The 12,785-nt window shown below is 36.0% G+C and overlaps 1 protein-coding gene across 1 annotated transcript; it reads right to left on the bottom strand.

Annotated features, from left to right (window-relative positions):
* Nucleotides 1-7,316: 7,316 nt before the first annotated feature.
* LOC311067865 (1-phosphatidylinositol phosphodiesterase-like) lies at nt 7,317-12,192 on the bottom strand (the record flags this gene model as incomplete). The annotated part of the gene is made up of 3 exons (XM_084090012.1): nt 7,317-8,513; nt 11,284-11,396; nt 12,109-12,192. 3 exons carry the CDS (start codon nt 12,190-12,192, stop codon nt 7,667-7,669), a joined length of 1,044 nt encoding a protein of 347 aa, XP_083946138.1. The 3' UTR covers nt 7,317-7,666.
* Between the last annotated feature and the right edge of the window lie 593 nt (nt 12,193-12,785).

Genomic DNA, 12,785 nt, shown 5'->3' with positions numbered 1-12,785 from the left:
GCCAGTGCATGAAGTCATTTTTTTAAAAGAAGCCTAAACGTATGAAACACACTGGACTGCAGCACAGAAGTCTCAGAATCTGACACAGAACGGGCCATTTGCTCTTTGGGTTTGAGGAGACGGTGATGACCATCAAACCTTCACCCTGAGACACTGTTATAGACATGCTTTCTACAGGTAACAATGGCTGATCCTCTTGTTTGTTTACTGCATGAAACAATAAGGACAACTAATGATTACTGGTCATCATTTTTGTATGTACATAAATTCATTATATCAGGTTTGGAGGATACAAAGCGACATTTAACACTTTAAATAGACTTTTAATTATAATGATGATAGTATGTAAATACAAAAGATGAATATGTTTATTTATCGAAACAAATTTAGACCTGAATCAAAGTTAGAAGGAGGAAACGGCAAAAATCCAACAACTTGTGTTTTCTATAAGGAAGTTGTGGTGCAGCAGGCTGTTTAACCATTCACAGTTTGTTCATTAATATTACAATTATTGTCTTTTTGTTTTTAATTATATTATTATATTATTATTATACAATTATATTATTGTTCATTATCTTAAGAAACACAGTGTTATCTCAAACTCACCTTTAATGGCACGTCTATGCGAGTCTCAGTCCATAATAAAGATTGTACGACTCTTTGCTGTTTTTTTTTTATTTATTTTTTTTTATTTGAATTTGAAATGCACTGTAAATAATTGATTATGGTATACATTTAAACAGCGCCATCTATCTGCTGTGTATTGCTATTACGGTAGTAGAGCGAGACTGGGGGTTCACAACACATGTAACGTTTTCAAGTGGCCAAATTAGATTAAATTTAATTAGCACAACTTTGCAAATGATCTATGGACGTGTTAAGAAGCTATTTTCATTTAGGGCTATTTGGAGTTGAATACATCCTGTTTTTAATTTAGCCTATTACTACTATATTATTGCTTTGTCCACACAATGCATTTAGAGTGAATTATTTGTGTTTTGTGTGGCTCATTAATATATGCGACAAACAACACCAAGTATTCCATATCGTGCAGCTTTCGTTCATGTTTTAATAGATAAAGTGATGGAAGCTTTTTTTTTTTTTTTTTTTTTTTATTACCAAAAATCAACAACATACAAAACTCTCGTAGGGGAAAAGAATACAGATATATACAAATGTTGTCAATATACAAAGGTACTTACCAAGCAGAAAACAAACAAAAAAACAACAACAAGGGGGAGCTACTTTGAAATACACAAGTCACAGGCAAAAATTACCATTTGGAGCTGCACACACACACACACACACATAAGGGGAGATTAATCACAACAGTAGTTTCCTAGATATATCACTACACATTTTCCTTGCTATTTTAGTAGATTTGACCTTTTTCAGTGAGGTAAAAAACAATTTAAAATCATTTATAAACCAAACAAAGGAAGGCTTAGAGCATCTCCATTTACTGCAATGAATGTGATATTTACCCATAAGAATAATCATATTGACTAAATCTGATACTGATGAATCTACATTATCCATATAAAAGAGGATGTGTGGCAAGGTGAGATTAGGGATATTATCAATCTTAAGTGACAGCCAATTATGTAACTCGGACCAAAAACTATTGGCCACGGGGCAAAAGAAGAACATGTGTTCCAGAGTCTCATCAGCCATCTCGCAAAATACACAAGGGTCTACATCAAATTTGAATCTTTTTCTAAGAAAATCAGCAACCGGATATATCTTATAAATTATTTTAAAGTGAGTCTCTTTGACTTTTGGGGAAATGGGCCATTTGATGAATTTAAAATGTGTTTTTTCTATGGACAATGCAACCATATTCGGAACCTGTACAAACAATCCTCTATTATAATCAAAAAACAATTTAGATTTCAAAACATCATTAATATATTTATTATTACATTTAAAGTCAACTAAACTACAATCATTAATGACTAAATTTGGTAAAGTTGGTAAGGGTCTTACTATTGAATATAACAATGTGTTTTGTATTAGCTGTAATAATGGTACAGGTATTGCTTTACAGATCTTACTGTATTCTCTATTCGTACAGTTTAAATTATATTTGTCTAAGAAAGCTTTATATTCAAAGAAGTTACCATTATCATCTATAATATCAATCACGAACACAACGCCATTATCATACCAGTCATACCTGAACAATGATTTCCTATTGATTAGAATGACCCTATTGTTCCATAAGGTGGATCCATGTGGAGAAAAGTTATGGGTGAATATCATTTTCCAATATTGGAGAATTTGTTTGTGGAAGTTTGATAATTTAACTGGAATTTTGGTCACCTCAAAATCACATTGCAGAAGAAAATCAAGCCCTCCTACTTTTTTAAATAGATGTCTAGGAATGTGAAACCACATCGAATCTGGTTGTGATAGATATGTTTTCAACCACTTAATCTTAAAGGTCCCAAACATTGATTCAAAGTCCAAGGCTTTGATACCACCCATATCATACTCTTTAACAAGCTGAGATTTCCTTATATAATGGGTTTTATTTTTCCACAGGAATTGGAAAATAATTGAGTTGACTTTCTTAATATTACTGGAAGAAACATACAGGGAGTGACATGGATAAATTATTTTGGAAATACCTTCTGCTTTAGATAAAGTAACTCTACCAAAGATAGTGAGGTCTCTGGTAAGCCATCGACTCAAAGATTTTTTCATATCTATTAATCGGTTAGAAAAATTAACATCTTCCCTTCTGATAGCATTTTTAGATAAGACTATTCCTAGATATTTAACTTCGGATTTAACCTCGATTGAAGAGATGCTGGAATCCATTGACGAGTGAATGGGAAGTAGCTCACATTTTTTAACATTGAGGGTTAATCCTGAAGCTTTGGAGAAGATTGAGACTGAATCAAGGGCAACATCAACCATGAATTTATTCCTTAAAAGGATTACGGTGTCATCTGCAAATTGACTAATTTTAAATTCCTTGTCAAATATTGAGATCCCATGCAAATCGGGGTTGTGATTAATGAGCATGATAAGTGATTGGGTGGCTAGAATAAACAGTTTGGGAGAAATCGGGCACCCTTGTCTAATACCGCGGAGCACCTCAAACCTAGGAGTCATACCAGGATTCAGGGACACAGAACTATATATATCAGTATAAAACATCTTAATTATTTTACAAAAATTGTTCCCAAAACCTAAAAAATCTAGGACTTCAAATAAAAAGGCATGTTCAACAGTGTCAAATGCCTTGTAAAAATCGAGAAATAAAATAAAGGCATCAGTATCAATGAGATCTCGATAATCAAGCATGTCTAGAAGCAATCTGGTATGATTATGTATATTTCTACCCCTCATGAAAGCTGATTGACACTCATCGATAATATGTGATAATCCCTCATTTAGACGATTAGCATAGACAAGTGCCAATAATTTATAATCATTACATAACAAGGTAATTGGTCTCCAATTATCCAATAACAGATTATCTTTGTTAGGTTTGGGAATTAGAGTGATGAGACCATGTTTCATAGTGGGAGAAAGATTACCTTTTGAGATACAATCTAAATAGGCATTATAGAGCATTTCTCTGATATCACTCCAAAAGAAACAGAAAAACTCCACGGTTATCCCATCTATTCCAGGTGACTTCCCCTTAGACATCTGTCGAACTGCCAAGTCTAACTCCTCAATTCTTAGCTCATCTTCCATAGATTGTTTAAAGTTATCATCAATTGTCTTTTTAAACCCCTGAATCCTATTTAGGAAAAAACAACAATCTTCTTTAGAAAAAAGGGATTTATACAAATTACTATAAAAAGCTTTGATTTTTTCGTTTACTTGTTCTTGATTTTCAATAATAACATCATTAATATTTAACTTCCGAATTTTCTTCTTCGTCTGTCTTTGTTTTTCCAGACTAAAAAAATAGGAAGAGTTTTTTTCCCCCTCTTCGATCCAACGAGCCCTTGAACGAATAAATGCTCCCTTGGCCTTTTCCAAATATATATTATCAAGATGGGACTGTAAATTGTTTAATTCAGTCTGCTCTTCCATTGTCAAATCATCTTTACAGCACAACGTATTAATGCGACTAATGATGTCCCTTTGTCTTATCTTTTTACGTGTTGATAATTGCTTACTTTTCTTAATAGCTATCTGTTTAACTTTGAATTTGAACCATTCCCATTTACTCAGAAAACACATTTCCAATTCACCTACTTCTTTAACCAGTTGTTTAACTGCATTACAAAACTCAGTATCTTCCAAGAGGGTATTATTAAATTTCCATATAGGGTTTATGTTAATCTCTCTTCCACCCGGAGAAAGTGTCAAAAATATTACACAATGATCAGTTAGGGGTGATGCTGAAATTTCACATCTATTTACCTCATTAATTAGATTGTCTGAGATTAACCAGTAATCCAATCTTGAGCATTGGCCATTATTAGATGAGTTAAACCAGGTAAATTGTTTACTGGTTGGGTTTTTCATTCTCCAATAATCTATTAGACTGGCCTTTGTGATTAATTCAACTATTGTTTCGTCAAATGAGTGGCAGTGTCTTTTTGATGGTAGGCGGTCTAACCAAAGATCAGGGGCCAGGTTAAAATCTCCCCCAATTATTACTCTATCCGTTAAAAAAAGCAATTTCCATTCTTCTATGTACTTAGTTAAGGATGAGAATAGAGTTTTATTCTGTGCTCTTTTGTTATACCCATACACACATAATAAAATGTAGTTTATACCATTAATTTCAGTTGCGACCATTATCCAATAGCCGGTAGGGTCACTTTTATGGTCAATAATTTTCCCAGGAAATCTATTTAACAAAATCATAACTCCTGCCGAGCGTGACGTTCCATGACTGAAAAAGATAGAGTCTCCCCATTGCGATTTCCAAAATTTTGTGTCAGCCTCAACTGAGTGGGTTTCTTGCAAAAAAACACAATTAGCCCTTTGCTCCTTACAGAAAAGAAAAATAGCCTTACGTTTTACATTATCTTTCAACCCCCTAGTATTTAAAGAAATAAAGGAAAACATTTAGGTGATAAGTAGATAACCTATAAACAGTGCACAAAAGAGTGTTATTGATGCGCAGGAATGAGTCATTAGTCCTAAATCTACATGTTTAGTGTAACTAATCCTCTATACACTATAGAGGGAGTAGGCTAAAGGAAAACTACAAACCGAACAGCTATTTTAACGACGGTCTATTTAAATATGGAATCAACTTCGTCTACTTTGTGTTTTTCTTAATTTTGACAGCCATGAAGCTATTGTTAGTAGACTACCATAGCAACAAAAAAAAATCAAATTATGACCAGCTTTAAAAAAAAAAACATTTAACAGGTAACCAAAGTAAACAATCAGTAGGCTATCTGCCATATGCTGGCGTGCAAAAAAAAAGTTTTGTAGTCCTCAACGTATTGACCATGCTCCGAACATAACATCGGCTTATTTAACCCCGAATGTTCAGTGATGCATTAACAAACAAAGTGCGGAACGGATATCGGAACGTTTATGTCAATCAACAATAAAAAATAAATTTCTCAGTCAAACGTGAGTGCAGGCTGAATTTCTACCAGCTATTCAAATGATAGCAAAAACAAGTGATCAACTGGGGTCCACTCTGCGGTTATCGATCAGCGCGTATCCTTCCTTTAAGAATGCCCTTTTACCCGTCTTTCTGGCTTCTTGGACCAGTGGCCACAGCTTTGCACGCGCCTCCCGGTGTTCTTTCGAGAAGTCTTCTTTGAAACGTATGTGCATGTCTCTACACACTCTCGCATCCTTCGACTTTTTCCAAACATCATCCCGCACCGTTCTCATCCCGAACTGGATGATGATCGCTCTCGGTGTGTTATTCGAGGTAGCGGCGTCGCCTTTCCTTCCCAGCCGGTGAACGGTGTCTACGGTGTCTCGCAGCCGCTCCACAGACATTGGAACAACTCTTGTCAGTATCCCGATGACAACTTCTCTCGTGTCCTCTCCATCCTTTTCAGGGAGACCAATCATTCTCAGATTCCACCTTCTTTTATATCGGGTTTGCTCTGCACATGCTTCTTTTAACAAGCTGTTTTCTCTCTGAAGGCCTCCTATTTTTTTTTGAAGCGCGCAGATTTCTTCTCTGTTTTCTTTAGTTGCGGTTGTGTTAGCTTCGATACGTCTGTCGAAACTTTTCAAAAGTTCCGTCTGCTCGTCCATTTTTCTGGTCAGAGCTTGTACTGCATGAAGAATTGCAGCGCCAGTATTCACGTCCTCAATTTCACTTTGGTGTCTCTGTTTCTTTGGATTTGGTTGTTTAATCGGCGTATGTTCTTTGTTAATTTTGTCTTCTTTGGATGAATGTTGCTCTGCTTCCATTTCTCCCTCAATGTCAAAATCATCGCATGCCTCGTGGAGAGCAGCCAAATTGTACTTGTGGTCGGACATGATTCCAAAAAAACGAAGAAAATGTTGACACTACGTTAAATATCTATTTTACAGAGGGGATGTTACACTAGTTTATCACATTACAAGGACTAAAAATAAGCTTTTTACAGGAGCCTGCAAAAGTGCTACCACTCACTCCGCCATCTTGAAAAACCCCCCTAAAGTGATGGAAGCTAATACCAAGAGCATGCATTAAATATATATATATATATATATATATATATATATATATATATATATATATATATATATATTATATATATATATTATGGTTTCATGTTGACTTTGTCGTTTTCAACAAAAAGCTAATGAGCCATTGATTGCAATGCTTTATTTAGTTCAACAATGATCATACACCACAACAGACAGTTAAGAATGTTAAAACGACACACCAATCATAATTGACATTGTATGCCATTATTTTCTAGCAAATGTGTTAATACGTTTATTGACGCATAGGCTACTCCTGAAAAGAAGTAGCCTATAAAATGTTAGGAAAGAATGCTGATGTGATGGCTTCCCGTCGCTGTATTTACTAACAAAATATGCATATTACAGTTCAGCACATTATATTATCAACACATGTATAACTTATTTGCATAGTAATGACTGGCTAAACACGAACAACTTCAAACATTTTCCACATGCAGTATTTACAACTGACAGAGTGACACTCAAATCTTGTATTCTTCGAAAAAGATTTCCAGAATGTACACATAAGCACTGAAACATAATGAATTTGAAGAAGAAATTGTACAAACATAAACATAACTTGTATTCAAAATATCACATTGACAGCCTAGCTCGTTGCTTTTTTTGTTGTTGTTTTGCTTTTTTTTTTGAAGAAAAAAAGAGAAAACCATGAATCAAATTTAACATCATTCGTTAAAAAAATATTAAAACATTTCTTGCCAATATCAAGATGCATTGCTGAAAATAAAAATGAATTAGCAATTAATCAAAATGGAAACTTCTAGCTGTTGAGCCATATAGATGTTTTTGCCCATGCCTAATTTTTTTTTACCCCAAAATTACTATTTCTTCATAATTTACTCATGTTAATGTTGTTCCAAACCCATAGGACAACAAATAATTGTTATTATTGAAATAAGATAACACACTTGAAATATTTGTTTTATATCACTTGCCAGTTTAAAAATTCTCAATTATCTGATGAAAGCATTTAATGAGAACATTAATTTCTTGATGAACCAATGGGAAAAAGTAAATCTTAGGCAGGCCTATTGAATTTGATGACCTTTTGAATCAAGTCAAAACATGGAAAGTCCATGGCTATGATCCCAAAACAAGGCTTTGGGTTCTTTTTTAATTCCTTTGCCAGGTGACCATACAACCAGGGATTGATTTTCTTTGCCAATGTTTTTGGCAATAAAAAAAAAGACATATATGTACCTAAGCTCGTGCCACTCGAGTAGCTCAGACTCAGAGCAGAACCAGTTCTACATTGATTAGCAGCTTCTTCCAGATGCTGTTTAATCTTTATCTCTTTGTCTTTAACTTTAGTTACTTTATAGTCTCCTTTTTTGTCAGTTTCAGACAAAATAATACCCAGCTTAAAGCTGTTCTTCTGAACAAAAACGATCTTTCCTCTTACTTCACCAATCTTTGGAAGTAACGGCTTAACCCAGACATCTGTATCATTTCTAATCATGTTTTTAACTAAATTCTGAACTTTTTCCTTCATAGGAAAAACGGGCTTAACTCTGAGAAGCACTACCTCATTTCTGAACTGAGTTAAAAATGTCCTGACTGTGCTGAGAACTTTTGACAATGATGTACGCTGGTAAAGCGGTCCATGCATAATTACTAATTTATAGCCAGACACTCTGAGGTCGAAGTAGCGTATCCCGGCCTTTAGCTGGTTCTCTAGTGACCATGCCTGACATTCTGCTAATGGTCCTCCATAAAGAGCCAAGGCTTCATGGGTACCAGGAATAGTGAGGGTAGAAATTAACTTTTCATTATCCAGAGTTTCCATCCAGCCAATTTTATAATTTGCAGGGAGATTGAGTGTTTTCCCATCATTAAACACTTCTTGTTGACTACTCTTGTGCAGTCTGTGGAAAAAAATCAGAATACCAATGGGAAATAACAGACTTCATCTTAGAGTCAAAAACTAGAGGAATCCAAACAGAAACAGTTAGTTAGGAAGGCTCTTAATCAGGCTACTTTTGAGTAGAATTCAGAGGAGAATGCGGGTAGAAATTCTGAAATCAGTGGTGCACAATGAAATTTGATTCATTGATTTTTTACAACATCCGAATGAACCTCACAGGGGCAGATAAGGACATCATTACATCATCAACCTGCCCACAGGAATTCACAATGAACATAATAATGTAATGAAAAAGCATATGGACACAGATAAGACCTGTAAAAATAGCTTTATATTAAATTCCTTACTGAGCACCTGTGGTGATCAGTATTTAATATAAATATAAAATAACATTCCCTTTTTGTATTAACCAAACCCTAAAAACCTATACCCAATTTTAGAATATTAAAAATAAATGAATTCAACTTTTTATACTCACAGCAGCACAGAATAAAACAGAATAGGTTAGCACAGAATAAAACAATACATTAGTACAAAACTGCATTTACAAAGTTTTAATGTGGTACAGAGGTAATATCAATGTATTTACACAGAAATTATAGTTGGAGGAAACAATGGTCATTTTTTATTATATTTACTTTTTTTTACTGAAAAACTACATTAGTTTAAATTTAATGACTACATTAAATTTAGCTGACCTTTTAAAACAATTGTTACTGTTACAACAACAAAAAGATAAAATAATCTTGATGGACATCCAGAAAATAGTGTCGATTGCTGCAGTGTTTTAGTAGACAAGTGTTTACAAGTAGAGGGCGCAATAAGAACTCATTGATATCATGTGATTGGCCATTGGCCTGATGTATATTTGCATATAATTGCTGCTAAAAGGTTGTACATTTAAACCACACTTACAGTTTATGAATGTCCTTGCATTATTTAACCAAAATTATTAGATGAAGTATAATTTCCCTTACAAAAAAAAAAAAGTATCCATCAAGATAATTTTATTAAGATTTAAAGTAAATTCCTATGTACACTATACCAGTGTGGACTAACCACAAAAACTCAGATACTCAGAATTAGGAACACATCTGTTTTTTTAATAAATATTTTTTTTTCAAACAATGTAAGTTTATAAGACTATGTCAAAAAAAACAAAAAAAACAACAACACACATTTAAGGCTGATCAAAAGAGTATACACAACTACAAGCCAAGTATACTTAGAATAGTTCATTATAATTATATAAGTAGGCCTATATCTCGATCAAAAGATTGAGTACAAGTATAGGCCAAATATACTTAATTTTCTGTCAAGTATAGTTTCTACTTAAGTGCAATTTTATATATTTTTAAGTATATTTCTGAGACATATAAAAGGTAGACTGAAAGTATACTTTCTTATTTTAAGTTTTAAAGAAGAAGTACACTTGAGTACCCTGTACTCTTGTTGGCTTAATGTTTTAGTTTTTCTCAGTCGCTTTGGTACTTTTCTCAGATCACAATTTGAAATTCTCAAAACTTCTTGTTCAACCTCCTTACCATCTAGTGTCTATATACATGAAAAGCAATTTCTCATTCATTTGAACAACTAACAAATACTTTAGTACATTCATGAAACTATGTACAGTTGTCTGCTGTTTCCTACATTATCAATTGCTTATGTCAAGTTGATCCAAATATATTATTCTGGTTTTATGTTCAATAGTCTTCTGGGGTCGGGAATTCAACATGGTATCATTCATTTTCCTGTGAATTCCATGGACCAGAAAATACAATTACAGATGAAGCTTACCCTTTCCTTCCTCTGTGTGTCTCTAATGTCAGGTGTCTGGTGTTTCAGCACTGGTTTCTTCTTCCTACTGCTCGTCAAGATGCTCGTGTGTGTTCTTCTCTCACATTAAAGGAAGCACCTCTTCTTATAGTCAGTGTAAGTGAGGGGCTGACACACACTTGCACTTGGGGTCAGATCTAGGCATGGGCAGGGGTGGGCTGAGCCTTGCCCACCTTCTCGGAATTTAGGTAGCCTATAGATAGTGTTAATCTGTTGTTGTTTTATTGTATGATTTGTGCATTGATTAAAAACAATCTTGAGGTGGGCTGTGTGTTGAGAAGTTTGATGAAAGGCTGCAGAATGCCCAAACTAATTTAAAAAAAAGTATATAGGCTATTTTTTATCAAAATGTGAATTATGGAGTGTTGTAAATTACTTGTATGTAGTAATGTACATTTTTATAGCACTTATTTATTTTATAATGTCATTTGGCCACCACTAAAATGGGCCATTGCCCTAATCTATTACACATAATATCAATATTTACACATTATTTCTGCCTGCGTCAATCCACTTCCTGTTTGCATTGATGCAATGGTAATACACTTTTAATACATTTATTTTCAGATTTTATCTAGACGTTTCATTCCTAACTCTCTACAATTTTTTATTTTTTTTTGAGTTTCAGGATCCTGTCACTTTGGTTGGTCTAGTTCAAGATTATTCAATTAAAGTTCCAAGAGGTCTGGTCTCTATATTTCCTTTCGAGTTTAGTTTGCACTTGTGTAGCCTATAACCACAAACACTACTCTTCAGCACAATGCTAACCACAAACGGAACATGGGGTTATGACATGGTTTTTGTTGTTGTTTTATTATGTTCCCTTAGGTGCAATTAAAGTATTACTATAATTTTTTGGACAAAAAACTTTTCAATTTTAATGATTTATGACCTTTTCCCACCCTGTTTCTCATCCTCTGATGCAAATACATTACTTACAGTTTGCGGCATCGTTGGGACCCAGAATAGTCGGCACGGCCTGATCTTTAAGCAAAAGTTTTCTGGCAAAGCCAGCATCATACTGCGATTTGTTCTCAAAACAGTCATCCTTGAAATGTAGAGAACACACGCTTAAATTAACACTGCCGTGACTGGGACATCCGCAAGAAATAAACTGCATCCATTTTTCCTTGACGTCTGGATCGTTCGGCAGTGTATTCAAACATTTTGTTTGTCCACAGCCAGGAACAGCACATCTGCGTGGCATCACAATCTCCTTGTAAACAGACCCACTCGCTGCACGTCCACTAGCCGCGTTTCCACTGTCGGGCCAGTGTGAGCCAGGGCTAACAGCGAGCCGAGCCGGGCCAGTGGCCTCGGGCCTCAAGCACTAGGCTTGCGTTTCCACTGCCGGGCCAGTAGCCCCGCAGCGCTGCCCTAAACCCTGCCCTTAACACACCTTCCTGGATCAAACGTCATACAACCCCACCCATTTCAGTGGGAATTATTTGTTTTCTTAGGAGGTTAGAAAACTTAGAAGTTAGGAAGATAGCATGTATGTTAACTCACCGTCCGCAGCTGCCATAGTGTCCCGACTTGTCTCTCCACTAACAGAGGGACGGTGATCCAGCACACCGTCCATCAAGTCGAACCATGGAAAGTTCCTTCTCTGGGCACCGTTTTGTCCATTGTGCGTTTTAATCCCCTTGTACTGCACCTGCAACTTTTTCAATTTTTCCCGAACTTGAAGCGTTGTTCGCTGAATGCTTAGCTTAGCAAGTTCAGCAACAATGTATTTTATAACGCTCGTTTCTGCTCACGCCATCAAATTGAACCCTTTCTTCTGCCCAAATGCTCAGAAGAGCTTTGGTGTCTTCGACAGACCAGTACAGGCGATTCTCCATTTCGAGCAGTGATTATTTTGCGCGATATAAAAAAGTGAAATGTGCATCTTGCCGCAGACCATAACTTTCTCTAACACCGATAAACTCCGCCTTTTACCTTGACCACACCTCTAGCCCGAGCTGGCCCGCTTTGGCCCAAGGTATTCGACGGGCCAGAAATCCTGGCCGTTGGCCCCGAGTAAGCCCCGATCAAGCCCCAGTAGTGACAGTGGAAACGCTACTGGCCCTGGCACGCACTAGCACGGCCCGGCCCTGGCCCGACAGTGGAAACGCGGCTACTGAACACCTGTGGGCGTGACAACGTTGCGATGATGAGAAATGAGGCGTAGCTGTCTTGCGCTGGAGGCGGTCATATGCAAACGACTGGTACGTCACTTCGTACCGTGATGTCACTTCTTATCATGGATCCCCAACTAGCTGTAATTGGCCCTTCGCTAAGCCACACCCGAAAACCGCCACAGGCCAGTCGTGGCTTAGCAACCGTAACTAGGCGCGGGAGGTCTGGCAAACTTTCGAGCGAGGGAAACATGCCGAAGAGTTGTGTGTATGGATTGTGCAAATCTGATACCCGGTATCCTAAAAGTTTGGACGGG

The sequence above is a fragment of the Abramis brama genome (assembly GCF_963993115.1).
Source record: "Abramis brama genome assembly, chromosome: 17".
Classification (NCBI taxonomy): domain Eukaryota; kingdom Metazoa; phylum Chordata; class Actinopteri; order Cypriniformes; family Leuciscidae; genus Abramis; species Abramis brama.
This window is presented reverse-complemented; position numbering and strand designations above follow the sequence as displayed.